A 14,834-nucleotide genomic window follows, 5' to 3' on the forward strand; every position below is an offset into this window, starting at 1 on the left:
AGATTGGGGCCCCCCCCCCCCCCCCCGCCATGTAGGCTGTCCTGTGCCCCGACGGAGCTCATGGCTGATAGGCTGCTGGATAAAAGGAAAACAATCAATTTATTAAGCTCTGCGCACACTGATGGCGCTACATAAATCCTGTATAATAATAGTTGGGTGTCCACCAAAAAGAAATTTTTAGATCCAAACCGAAATTTCTAAATTAGCCAGACCGAAATAAAATATTACTTTTTCCCAACCTTTTTAAAATGTTTGAAATTATTTTTTAATTTTTTAAAAATTTTTTTACTTTACTGTTAGGGGCTTTGGGAAATGATCAGGGGTCTAACCAGACCTCTGATATTTGCCTTTTAAAAATAAGTACACAGAGTCCTCAATCTCTTTTTCTTCAGCCCCAGCAGTCGGTGAACAGGATGCTCACAAGACAGAGGCTGACGGTCTATTTGCAATCTGGAGTTAGTAAATATTTACCATCAACCCAGTCATGAATGGACAGGAAGCCTCTATAATGAGCTGCTTTCTGTTCATTCAAAAAGTGAGCAGATAGTAAATATTTACTATGTCCCCATTCATAAATGATGTATAGCACTTCCTGTTCATTCATAACTGGAGACATACCGTGTTTCCCCGAAAATAAGACACTGTCTTATATTTTTTTTCCCCAAAAAAACACACTAGGTCTTATTTTCGATGAATGTCTTATTTTTTTTCCATACAGTACTGGAGAAGGGGGAGTGAAAGAATACTGTCACACGGTGTCACAGTACGGTACATGGCTGCAGCTGTCTGGAGCTCTCCGCTCTGATGCTGTCCAGGGAGCCACCAGTCAGAAGTTCCCTCACCTCAGCTGACCTCACTCCAACACTGGATATGCCGCGCTGTGCCTGCTGGGAAATGTAGTTTTCAGCGGCAGTCGAGGCAGACAGGTGTGAGGGAGGGAGCTGCGGCCAGTAAGCTTTTTGCGGTCTTGACATGTTTTAGAAGACGAGCTGCACATATAATTGAATTTTACCCTCAGACCCCTTGCACATGTATTGCTGCATCCAAGCAGCCAGCAAGGGGTCTGAGTGTAAAATTCAATGATATGTGCAGCAACCCACGAAAATAAGACCTAGCGCTATCTTCAGGGATTTCTGTAATATAAGACCTACCACCGAACTCTGTCTTTTTTTCGGGGTAGGTCTTATATTACAGAAATACCTGAAGATAGCTCTAGGTCTTACTTTTGGGGTAGGTCTTACTTTCGGGGAAACACTGTAGTAATCTCTATGTCCTCAGTTATTTACAAACACTGAGTGATCAGTACTGATCGCTCTGTGTTTGTGCCCCGCTCTCCATCCTGACTGCTCCACCTCCTCTCGCCTGTCACCAAAGCCGAGCTGTTCGACCCACACTGCCCTGCTCAGAATCCTGACGGCTCTCCTCCCACTGCCCTGCTCGGCCTCCTGACAGCTTCTCTCCTCCCTGCTGGCTCTGCGTCCCCTCCGATCCCCACTGCCTCTGCCAACACAGGTGGGGGAGACCAGCAGGGATCGGAGGTAACATAGACCGAAGCTTGCAGCCGGCGTCTGGAGGGGATGAGAGAAGCTGGGGATGCACCGCATTTTCATCCAGTTTTTTGGTACTATTGGCATTTTGTCCATAGTACCATTTTGGACCTAAATTTAGGTGCATCCATATTAATAATAATTATAATAATATACAAAGCTTTTAGTTTTCTTTCATTTAATCCTGACGTCATTTTTGTTGGAATACGGTTTGAGTGTCTGTTATCAGCAGTGAGCTGTGGCACGGAATGAGGCATCCTTGTATCTTAACACTCAGCCTGATACATCTGGCAGGGAGAGAATACAAGTAAATAGCAGACAAAATCTAGTATTCCCAGAGGGTTAGTTATACACTTTCTAGCATTTGGAAAGCACAGGTGCATATTGCAAATGCCCATTGGATTTAAAAGCTTGTCTACAGTAAGTACAATTTGTATAATTTAGTTAGGTTATTGAGACATTGCATGCAACTTTCTGCGTATTTGCCACTTGCTACCAGCAGATGGCGACCTTTGCATAAGAGCAGCAGCCATCTGTAGGCTCATACAACAGTTTCTGCTCAGTTTTTGATTCAGATGTTGCTGTAATGGCACTCCCACTGCCGTTTGGGGATTTTGTGATGTACCTGTGCATGAATAAAGCCCAACTGCAGGAAATAGGTTTTTATTTTCAGTTCCTGGTGACCAGCACAATTGGAGAGAACCATTCTCCCTAACAGGGACATAATGTGCAATTACAAAACAGAGTGGTTCTAACCCCTCACCCTCTATCCCAATCTAAAAATACATTTTGCCTGCAGTTATACTTATGGTGTATGTAAATGCATTTGTTATATCTCTTCAGTAAGTACAAGGAAATACCTGTTCATCCTGCTAGGAATCCAGTGAGCTGGTACCTTCATGTGCTCTCTGCCTGTGCTGATTGTTATCATTTGGCATTGATTTTATTTATTTCAGGTATTTATATGGCGCCGACAATTTACGCAGCACTTTACATAGTTGCACATTCACATCAGTCCCTACCCTCAAGGAGCTCACAATTTAATGTATTGCTTGGGATGTTTTTGTAATTTGTCTGTCCTTTCCCAGGTAGGCAGCTTCCTGAAGGCTCCGAAGTGCCCAATCTGGCTAATTGGCAGCGAAACGCATCTTACAGTGTTCTTCACCAAGGTGGGATGTTTCACATTTATCATTGGTTATATGCATTTCCATGAACGTTTATAGATCTTTAAACTGAATACCTGTATTCACTCATACCACTAAACCATAGATACTGTGCTTCATTTTGCTCCTGTCTCTCTTTCCTTCTCAGCTGTCCCTCCTTTCCTTCTCTGCTGTTCCTCTTTCCTTCTCCGCTGTCCCTCCTTTCCTTCTCAGATGTCCCTCCTTACCTTCTCCGCTGTCCCTCTTTCTTTCTCCGCTATCCCTCTTTCCTTCTTCGCTGTCCCTCCTTTCCTTCTCCGCTGTCCCTCTTTCCTTCTCCGCTGTCCCTCCTTTCCTTCTCCGCTGTCCCTCCTTTCCTTCTCCGCTGTCCCTCCTTTCCTTCTCCGCTGTCCCTCCTTTCCTTCTCCGCTGTCCCTCCTTTCCTTCTCCGCTGTCCCTCCTTTCCTTCTCCGCTGTCTCTCCTTTCCTTCTCCGCTGTCTCTCCTTTCCTTCTCCGCTGTCCCTCTTTCCTTCTCCGCTGTCCCTCTTTCCTTCTCCGCTGTCCCTCTTTCCTTCTCCGCTGTCCCTCTTTCCTTCTCCGTTTGTCCCTCTTTCCTTCTCCGTTTGTCCCTCCTTTCCTTCTCCGTTTGTCCCTCCTTTCCTTCTCCGTTTGTCCCTCCTTTCCTTCTCCGTTTGTCCCTCCCTCCTCCCTCTTTTTTTGGTCTGATCTATAGATCTCTACACAATTGATCTATGTACCAAATGTTAAACATCACATTTCAGTATAAAGAATGTGAGTTATGGGGGCTAAAAAAAATGTGGGTTTCACCCAGCCTTTCTCGACCTTTCTCCTCCTGAGGAACCCTCCAAAATAATTTTCCGGTTCTCGGGGAACACCTGCTAGAAAGGATTCTACCTTTAACTCATGGTACATTAGCATGATCAAAAAGTTGGAGAATGTTTTAAACAAAATAATAAATAATGCAGCGTACCTAAATATATGACACCCAGGGCAGATAATTTTGTTACCAAAGCCTTATAAAAATGTCTGTATTATTTTTGAAATGAATGAAAGCTGCAGGAAAGAAAGGCCGACAGTAAACATTAGCATGTATGCTAAATCCAAAATTTTTTTTTTTGTTTGTTTTATGACTTTAGTACACTTAAACTCATTTAGACCCTGTGTGTTCTGTATACATGTCATGTGACATCTGAATAATAAAACTGGCTTTAAAAGGGTAAACTCTGCATAATGGAGAAACTGCATGCGGCTTCTATTACGGTAAAAGAGTTGTAATTGTCCAAAAATATATACATTTTTCATTGTATCGTGTTTGCCGCCCCGTCTACAATTATCCGGCAAATGGCCCATCTCAAAACTTGCGTAACATTGAGCGCATCTGTCAAGTCTACACTTCCACAGATAATGATCACATGCCTCCAGGAGGGGGTCTTATGTATTATAATGGATGCCTAGGCAGGGCCCCCTTTCTTATGGCATAAGTGGATCTGAAGTCTTGTGGTTAGACGGTCAGTGTTGTGTTACTGACTGTGATTTACAGTAACCTCCAAGGTTTGATTGAATAAGGAACTGGCTGCCTGCGTCCTATCAGATAATCTGCCACCTAAACCCTACAGCGAGGGGTCTTTCCTTTTACTGATCCTTTTGTAAGATCTTCAAATGATAGCCCACCAGCCCCCTCAACCTCATCACCCTGGAATGAGCGTTCCTCTGCTGACCCGTGTCATCAGTCTTGTGTGTTTTTGCTTGGGCTGTGGGAACTATAATTAGACACAATGCAGATGTGACCTCACCGCTTTCTGCAGAAGATAAATGGATAGTGAAACTCTCCTTGCGATGCTCAAATCCTTAGGGCTGGGGGGGGATCTCCTGGCACGTAAAGTGCACATCAGGCTTGTTAAAACCAGCTGGCCCACACTGCGGCTTAAATCACGGTGTGTTGCTTTAACCTTTTTACTAGCGATGTTTATGGGAAATTCCTTTCAATTCTTCTTTTTTCCTTTGTAGCGTATTTGTTGTATGTTATTGACATTGGGGTACAAAAAATAAGCTCTTGGGAACAGAACCCTACAAAGGTAGTGCCGCCCCTACACAACATGTCTTTGGGGATTGAAGCCCAGCTCTAGGCAAAAGTTGTTTTTTTTTCTCCTTTTGGATGGGGCCATGGAAATTGTTGTCTTTCCCCACTCTGGGAGATTTCTGCCCACTATTTGACTGGAGCCACACAGAACAAGTGAAGAGAAATCTTCCAATTTCTACTCTATTTGACGGGGGTCACATAGTGTGAGTAAAAATCTCCCCATTTCCTCACTGTTTGATGGGTGTCATACAGAACAAGAAGTAATGGAAAATCTCCCAATTTCCTGTCTGTTTGATGGGTGTCATAGAGAACAACTAGTGAATGGTAATCTCCCCATTTCCTAACTGTTTGATGGGTGTCATACAGAACAGGTAGTGAAGAGAAATCTCCCCATTTCCTGACTGATGGGTGTCATACAGAACAGTAATGAAGAGAAATCTCCCCATTTCCTGTCTGTTTGATGGGTGTCATACAGAACAGGTAGTGAAGAGAAATCTCCCAATTTCCTGACTGATGGGTGTCATACAGAACAGTAATGAAGAGAAATCTCCCCATTTCCTGTCTGTTTGATGGGTGTCATACAGAACAGGTAGTGAAGAGAAATCTCCCAATTTCCTGACTGATGGGTGTCATACAGAACAGTAATGATGAGAAATCTCCCCATTTCCTGTCTGTTTGATGGGCGTTATTCAGAACAAGAAGTAAAGGAAAATGTTCCCATTTCCTCTCTGATGGGTATCATACAGAACAGGTAGTGAAGAGAAATCTCCCAATTTCCTCTCTGTTTGAGTGTTATTCAGAACAAGAAAATGTCCCCATTTCCCTCAGCGTCCTCACGTTGCCCACTGCAAGGGTTAAAAACACTTTTGCCCAGAGTTCTGTTTTAATAATGTATGAATGGAGGCAAAGCAGAATTTGTGTCTAGCTATTAAATGTTTGTTTTGTCAAATAAAAGTGTATATATCTGTCTATCTCTCCTTATATCTATGTATAGAAAGGAAAAAGCATTTACAAATCACTTCTAGAAACGAATAAAATAAAATCTTCCCCAAACCTTCTATAGATCACTGGCAATGAGAGCGACATCAGTCCAATTATCTGTGTTTAGTTTATTATGCGGCGAGCTGGCATCATTCTCTACTTGGAATAATGTTATTACCCCTCAGCGTGGCGCCTTTTATGTGATGACCTGGGCAGCCGCCTTCTAATTCGCTTTATTGGATGTCAGGGGGGAGGTTATATCAACATGTGATTGGTAGCAGTTGTCCTGACCTCGGGGATTTCTACAATCATTTCAAAAAGATCATCAACCCCCGAGCTTATTTATACTTTATTTATTTATTTTGAGATTTGATGACTTTATTCCTCTCCACCTATCTTCCCAAAATCTTTTTGTAAAAAAAATCAAAAGGGAAATACATGTAGGTTGTCACTTGACCATCATGGGTACATTTTGACTCACTGTTGGTTCCCAACTTTTTTTTCCTTGCGTAATCACCTTGCGATATGTACTGTGTGTGTGTATATGTATATATATATAATTAGTAATCTTTGTTGAATTAATAGTAAATAACTGAAGGCCGTAGAGATTCCCCGGGGATGGTAAGAGAAGGAGGTTTTCATCCATGTTGGTGTTTTAGTATTTAGCATGTCTGCCGGCATCTCCTATGTGAGATGGAAATTCGATGTGCAGAACAAATTCTTGTTGGAACATTGATGTCCTGCGCTTGTAATGGCACATTAAGGCGTCAGTCTATATGAAACAGATTTTTTGGGTTATAAGGGGGCCCTCTTTTTTTTTTTTGCTTTGCATTGGGGCAGAATGCAGCAGGAGGGATGAGACCCCATAGAGGAGGGCAGGTTTGGGTTGGTAATGTCTGGCACCCTGACAATTAATATTTTGTTGCTGAAAATTTAAAGAAGGACTCCGGGTAAATAAAATCTTAACCCTTGCAGTGGGGCTACCCCTGAACTGCAAGGGTTAAGTGATCGTTTTGTCTAGGGAGCGAAAATAACAACACCCGAGCCACGATCCCAGGTGGCTCCTAGCCCAGTCTCTTTAGCCGTTCTCCCCCTCTGCCCTGGCAGTCTAAGGTCCTGTGAGTTATCATGTACTATACAGTGTATAGAATGTGAGGATGCTGAGGGACATTCCATCACTGGAGCAGGCAGGCTGCAGGGACCGGTCTATGACACTGTAAGGGATCATAGGACCGTGCAAGGGAAGGGAGCCACCCCAAACAGGATATCAGGACCAGTGCTTCGGACCAAATGATTCGGCAGGAACCTAAAACTTCAAACATCGAGGAGCAGCATCCATTGTAAGTGATTTCATCAGCATTTTGAATAGTTTAAAAACTTTTTGACTTTAAAGGAGAACTATGGGGTCAGGGCTTTTCATCATAGTTCTCCGAATGGTAACGGGAGGACACAAACTAGCGTCCTCCCATTACCCAAAGCTCAGTATACCACGAGCTACAGCTCGTGGTATACTGAGACGCCGCAGCTGAAACGGATCCCGACAATTATGTCTGGATCCGCCCAGCTGCGTGAGTGACAGCTGGCTCTGCCTATCTAGAGGAAGAGCCAGCTGTCCCCTCCCCCATTCGTTCCGCCAGTCAGCGCTGGAGGATCGGACAGGGGAGGGGAGAATCCAGTCACTCCCCTGTCACGGCTCTCTGCAGTGACAGGATCAAGAAGTGAGCGAAGTGACAATGAAACTGTCACTACTGAGCCGACCTGTGACAGTTTCATTGTCACAGGTCGGCTCAGATTATGAGTCTAAGTGAAAAACACTCACCTCATAATTCTCCTTTTAATATGACTTATGCAGTACAGTACATATTACATATATGTGTTTAGCAGCAGTTTTACATTGCATCTTGCATGACAAGTCTTCTTTCCATGTATTGGCTCAGCTCGCACTCCATGCAGGTTGCCTCGTGCTCCGCTCGGCACACGCCAGAAATCAGTCTGATAGATTCAGATGGACATTTAAAAGGCTGGTCTGTTTGGCGGGTTTGCTTTGCATGCAATGGACATATTACATCTACTCTTGAAATTGGTCATTTGTGACGTGCCAGCAGAAGAATTCATATGACACGGTCCCGTGAATAGCTTCTTAATTTCAAATCCCACACAGTAGCTTCATAGTATTCTGCTTAACATTGTGTGTGTGTGTACAAAGTGGCACTCTGTGAGATGGCTTTATAATTGCCGTCCTGTGCAGAAAGGAAAGGATTTTAGAAAATTCATATCTGTGTTGGTATTTTGTAGTAAAGGGAGATGAAAGGGAAATAAAACCTCCCTCCAACCATCTATATGGGGATGGGACTGGAATTTGGGCTTCAAAGCGGACATTTAATCTGAATACAGATGGCAGCTGAAAGTAAATATAGCAGGTAGTGGGCTGGTGCAATAGCCAGCCTGCTATTGGCCATTTAAAATTGCAATAGACCCCTGACGTCTCTATAAAGAGGACCTGTCACATCCTATTTGCTATTACATAGGGGGCTTGTTAGTTCCATATAGCAATAGCTAGCAATAAAGTTAAGTGTAAAATAAACAAAATGTAAACATTTATTTAAAGAGTTCCCTCCCAAACACGCTTTGGGTGCATCTACGTGAAAAAACACACGTTACATATCGCCGCAAACGTATTCTACAGGGCCTCTGCTTTCAGAAAATATATAATTGTTGGTGGGTTTATGCTGTTTTGTTTTCTAGCCCAAAATTCTGATTTTATCATGTGCATGCAAATATTAAGAAATTGCTCCGGACGGCAAGTGGTTAAAGTAAGACCTGTGATTGGATACTACGTTGTATATAACTGTTGCTCTCTGCAATGTATTATTGAACAGGTCTGTCATTGAAGTCATGGGGCAGTGTCCTAGGTAAATTGAATGTACAATTTTAGTTGATGCAGACCATAAAATGTAATTGTATGTGCCTAAGGGATGGCGATCAATTAATTTCCTTTCTGGGGAAAAGCGATCTCTCTGTCGCTCATCTGTTTTGCGTTCCCCTCGTTAAATCTGGAAGCGAAGTTTGCATTAGGGGAGTCCTCACCCGGCTTCTATGCATATGTAATTTTATATTTCAGCAATGGCAGTTCTCTGGAAGATGACCTCACCTGCAAGAAGCTGTTTTACCTGCTGTCATCCTGCTTTGCGCTGTAATAGTCCAGTATTCTCCTGCGATGGAGCAGAAAGCCAGAACGGATCCTTGTGTGTGTTGTAAAGTAGCCACCACTCCAGGCTAACTCCCGTGATGGTCTACAATATTACCTTCAGTGTAGGGGTAGCCAGCACTGCAAGGGTTAAGAAAAAGTGTTCCTGGAGTTCTTAAGCAAAACAAACAGTAAGAGATAAAAAAAAAAAAAAGGTCAAGCTTAGGGATGCACTGATACCGATATTAGTATCGGTATCGATTCCGAGTAAATGCTCCAATACCTTCCCCGATACTGGAACGTCCGGTCAGAGGAAGGGGAACATGGAGCCAGCTTCCAGTGCAATCAGGAAACTGGGCGGCAAGTAAGGGCCCGCCTCCCAGCTTCCTGATTGGCCCGGAAAGCTATCTCTATTCTGATTGGCTGGGAAGCCGGCTTTCCAGCCAATCAGCATCGAGCCGGCTTCCCGGCCAATCAGGAAGCTGGGAGGCGGGTCATTATTCGCTTCCCAGCCAATCACGATGCTGATTGGCTGGGAGGCCTGATTCCCAGCCAAGCACAATCAAGCCGGCCAGACAACATCGAAGCCGGCTCCATGTCAACGGAAGCACTGGTATTGATACTCTATCGATGAGTACCGAAAACAAAGTATTGGTACTCGTACTCAATACCGAAAAACCAGTATCTGTGCATCCCTAGTCAAGCTTCCATACTTGCCCTCAGTCTGGAGCTGTCAACCTGCCTGCAGTAATCTCTGTTTGCCTCAAGATGTCCTCAGTCTTCCATGTGAAATGACACCCAGGGTCACAGGGGGAGCAGACTGGCCAATAGTGGTGTCAATTGTTGTATCTGGTGACTTCTCTAACTCTTGTTTTTATAGCATTGTATTGCTCATTTATTACAATGGAGTAGCTCTTTGTACTATGCTGACCATCATCTTACGCTATAGACGGCGGAAAGGAAATCTTTTACTGGGTTACCGGCAAGGTTGTGTGCAGGAAACCCCACCATTTATTTATATAGCAGCGACAATTTATTTAGCGCGTTACATAATGTATATTCATATCAGTCTCTGCCTCCAAGCAGCTTACAATCTAAGGTCCCTATCTCACATACTAGGGCCAATTTAGACAGGAGCCAGTTAACCTTCCAGCATGTCTTTGGAGTGTGGATGGAAATCAGGGTACCCGGAGGAAACCCACACAAGCACATGCAGAACTTGCATACTTCATGCAGATAGTGTCCTGACCGGGATATATCTCAGGACTATAGTTCTAATAACTCCGAAATGTTTTACATTTGTCTACAGATCTTTAAAGGAGAACTATGGGGTCAGTGTTTTCCCCCATAGTTCTCCTTAGGGTAACGGGAGGACACAAACTAGCGTCCTCCCGTCACCCAAAGCTCAGTATACCGCGAGCTACAGCTCACGGTATACTGAGACGCCGCAGCCGGAGCGGATCCCGACATGGACGTCGAGATCCGCCCAGCTGCGTGAGTGACAGCTGGCTCTGCCTATCTAGAGGCAGAGCCAGCTGTACCCGCCCCCTCCCCCATCCGTTCCGCCAGTCAGCGCTGGCAGATCGGAGCGGGGAGAGAGGAATCCAGCCCCTCCCCCTGTCACGGCAGAGAGCCGTGACAGGATCGAGAGGTGAGCGAACCCGGTATGTGTTCGCTCACCTCCCGATCTACTGAGCCGACCTTTGACAGTCTCATTGTCACAGGTCGGCTTAGAACTATGAGGTGAGTGGAAATCACTCATCTCATAGTTCTCCTTTAATTTGCCAGAAAGTTTTGCAATGTTATTATATAAAAGGTATTAATGTTTACTTACCCCTTTAGCAATGTGCAGTGAGAAGTATTAAAGAAGTCCAATGTATTTCCCGTGTCCGCCGTTTAGTTGGCACAAATTGTGTTCAAATGCTTTTTATTTGAAACGAACAAGTTTCCGTCATGATTGACGTCAGGCTTCTTGGAAGTTTTATTCCGGTGATTGGTAATGCCCTGAATTGGGTGTCATCTCAATGTATTTTTATCATCTGCCACTTTTTTCAGAGAGCTTCCACAAAAGCTGGATTGTTAGGTTTCTCTGATATTATATGTCCTTTATAGTTTGATATTTTTATGCTTTGTTCTGCTCTAGAAACTTTACCGAGAACTGCTAATGAATTGGGTATTAGATGTATAAAGCTTGGTTTGTATCCATCATTTCATTACTCTCATTTTGAGTTATTGAAACTTTGGTCAGTTATGTAGGAACATTATAAAGGCTTGCAGAGTCTGTGCACCACATGTCCTGGTCCTCTATGGTGCTGCAGTACTGTTGCACTAGCGTCATGATGAGGAAGTCATCCAGAAGATCATCCTCCTGTCCTTCTCCTTCATTCACATGCCTTAGGGCCAGTTCACACCAATTACAGTACGTTCCAGGGCCGTAGCTGCTGGAACGCACTGTAATCGCACACTTAACACCCTCCTTCGTTCTGGGGTGGGAGGGGGCGTGGCAGTGCATTAAAGGCAATAGCACCGCTTTTGCTTTTCTCTGAGATCTTGTGAGATTTTGCAGTTTACAGATGAGATTTCCCAGGAAGGCAGGGGTGATGTATCCTTCCCAGGACGCATCTGTGAGACCAGGGCTATATCGCCAGTGCCTCACTCAACCAGGAGGTGGGGGGAAAAAATTGTAAGTAAAAGCTACTTTTGTTCCCCATGCTCCCTGTGTGTGTTGTAAAGTTGTCACCGATCCAAGCTCGGTCCCCGTGATGGACTACAATCTCACGTTTAGTTTACTAATTTGTATTGAGATTGTAGTCCATCACGGGGACCGAGCTTGGATCGGTGACAACTTTACAACACACACAGGGAGCATGGGGAACAAAAGTAGCCCCCCTCCAGAAGGAAGGACAGTGTCAGCACCAATTCAGAGATGATTGGAGGATCTACAGCCGAGTGATACACAAATAAGATAAATTTCTGTTAATAGTTAGACGGCTTGATTGCATATTTAAGATTTAACTCCTGAGTTTAGTGTCGCATAAAAATAATAAATAGCAGTAAAGTTTTACTTTAACAACTAACAACATTGAAATAATTCCCTTTCGATGGTGACTAGACTGACAACAATTAGACTCAAATTCCAATCAAAAGAACAGTGCAGGAGAGGAACCTTGGTCAGATGCACTGGGCTGCTTTTAATACTTTCAGTAGGGCTGTAGGTAGATCCAATTGGAGGTTGTCTGTTTGTGGTTCTACTCGGAGTGTGCATGCCCCCTGGTGTGTTAAAGCTCCTCATTCAGCAAGGAGCGTGAACGTTATTGATTGCAGAGCTATATAGGTCTGGTTTGCTGTGATCTAGCATGTTGAGCTGCAGAGGGACATTGCTTCCCCACAGAGACTAAATGTACTCTACAGCATGCTGGCTGGGGTTAGCTTTTTCTTGTCGTGCCGTGACTCCTTTCTGGAAAAAAGAACTTTAAGACTTTGCACACCGTTTTTTTTTGATGTAGCTGAAATGTATTTAGCTGAATTAATCCCGTGACACACGGCATGCGAAGCACAGCTGTCCGGCACGGAGCTTCGCATGCAGTGTCTAAGCGGAGTGCAGTCAGATGAAAAACTGCATCTTCAGCCAATCGGCTTGCGCATAACAACCGGATTGACTTCGCATCGTGGCGCGCTGGTTTATATGTGCGAGGCAATTGGCTGAAGATGACATTATTCATCTCGGCATGCTCAGCTATGCGAGCTCTCACAAGCTGACGTGCCTGAGAGAAAATGACATGACACGATGCGCGCTTAGGCAGCGCGCCACCGCTTCTCGCTGCTTCTCGTGCAGTGTGTCACAGCCTTTAACATAAAAGCTCGGTTGGCTTTTAATATAAGTCACAGACTGCTCACCGTGTCCTGTCCTAACGTATGGTTCCCATTCTGTTCCTCCTATAGCCTGTCAGGCACTATAGCTCCACTATTGTGCCTGACAGGCTGATACGTAGCTGACAGTAGATTCCTATGCATACGGTGCCAAGATTCATGAAATCTGCTTTCTATGGCTTCCTGCACTTTACACATTATCTTTCTGCCTTGCACTCCCTTATTGAAGAAGTCCTCAAATGTCCTCTCTTTAGAATGTAAGTCATCTCATATTTTGTAAAGTGTTACCACTCTATCTGTATCCATAAACACAGATGTTTTAATTTGTTTAGTAAAGCGTCCTTGTGATTGTGAGTGAATTTGGACATTATGAAGTGTGTGGCAAAAGAAAAAAAAGAAAAAATCTGTACAATTAGTTTTTTATGATTGGGTGCCAAGTATGCAGTTTCCCAATCGCAAAGTGACTTTCGGTGAACGTTCTCCTTGTTCTGACACAATGCCGTTTCTCATTCTAGCACTTCGTAAATTTCATTTTAATTGTCTTTTCTAATGATAAGCTGTCACGTCTTTTTTTTCTTATACGATAAGATAATTTTTTTTAGTTTTTGCTTTGTACTCTTTTTTATGAAACGCGTGACTAATCTCCTGCGGAATAGTCGTGATCATTTTGTCTTTTCAGTATTAAGAAGAACAAAAAGCTTTACCATTTTGTTTTTTATGAATGGATGCCTAGTATGCAGTTTCTCAGTTACAAAGTGATTCTCTGTGTACATTCTTCTTGTTCAGATACAATGTCATGTCTCTTTCTAGCACTTAAGACGTTACATTGTAATCGTTTTTCCCAATGATCAGCTGTCACGTCACTTTTTATTGCAATACAATAGCTTTTTTTATTTATTTTTTGCCATGAAGTACTTCTTATATATTGTGTGAGTAATCTACGGTAGTATAGCAGTGACTTTTTTGTGTCTTTGGTATTGGAAAGTTTTGGCTTTAGATATAATTTTATGTTTTTATGGGGTTCTTCTTTTAGGGTAAAAAAGAAACTTCTTTATAATGGTGCTTCATTGAAGGGGCAGCCCTAGGTCAACCTTAAAGTGACATTAAAGGATATTCCCCCCCCCCCCATGTTAGTGTAAGGACTTACCTTAAATGATGCCTCTTGATCCGATTATCTTCTTCTTTCCTGTAGTTTACAGATTTCCCTCCAGCGCAGGTGCCGGTCTCCAATCCAGGGCTGACTCCTCTGTGCTAGCTGGCACTTCCTGTCCCACAGAGTCTGTGCAGGTAACCATATAATAAATTAAAAAAGATCCCCCCCCCCCCCCCATTTTAGTTTAGGGACTTACCTTAAATGATGTCTCTTAATCCGATCATCGCCTTCCTTACTGTGGTTTTCAGCTGTCCCTCCAGGGCTGGTGCTGGTCTCCGATCCAGCGCTGACACCTCTGTTCTCCTCTTCTCTGATGTCCTTCGGTGTCTGTGCATGTGCACGCTGCTCCATAGACTTACCTTGTGTCTCTCCTCGTCTTCTGGCCAAACATCTGAACTGCGCATGCGCCCACCCCAAAACTCTTCAGATGTTCGGACGGGAGCACGTGGCGAAGATTCAGGTAAAAGGTGTGGGGTTTTTTTTTTACATTTTTGCTTCCATCTACTGCTTGCCAGCTTGCTCCTGCTTTCTCCTCGACTCACTCATAGCTTTACCGCCGCCAGATGGAGTCAAGGAGCATAGAGATGGACTTGATTTTTTTTTTTTTCATTTTGGCCAGACAAACTTTAAAAATAAATTTTTAAATAAAATCATCCCCCTTTAAGATTCCTACGTGTATATATTTACCACGGTGGTAAGGGGAGGACACAGACATATAGAGAATTATAATGGCCTGTGTAAACATGTTATCACAGACATGCTAAGGTATAGATATGTAGATATTGATAATGTATGCTCTCTACATAGGAAGCCATTGCGTGCAGGAATAGAACATTTTGCATTCTGTAGGGA

At 43.7% G+C, this 14,834-nt stretch overlaps 1 protein-coding gene across 1 annotated transcript in view; it reads left to right on the top strand.

Moving 5' to 3' along the window:
* The window catches only part of FAM188A (family with sequence similarity 188 member A), a 93,915-nt gene that overhangs the window by 27,440 nt on the left and 51,641 nt on the right, over positions 1–14,834 (top strand). Inside the window, exon 12 of the mRNA XM_018566263.1 lies at positions 2,636–2,716. Coding sequence (XP_018421765.1) covers positions 2,636–2,716 — 81 coding nt within the window. The remainder of the gene's footprint in view (positions 1–2,635; positions 2,717–14,834) is intronic.

This window comes from Nanorana parkeri, unplaced genomic scaffold (genome assembly GCF_000935625.1).
Source record: "Nanorana parkeri isolate BGI_ZX_2015 unplaced genomic scaffold, ASM93562v1 scaffold929, whole genome shotgun sequence".
NCBI lineage: Eukaryota > Metazoa > Chordata > Amphibia > Anura > Dicroglossidae > Nanorana > Nanorana parkeri.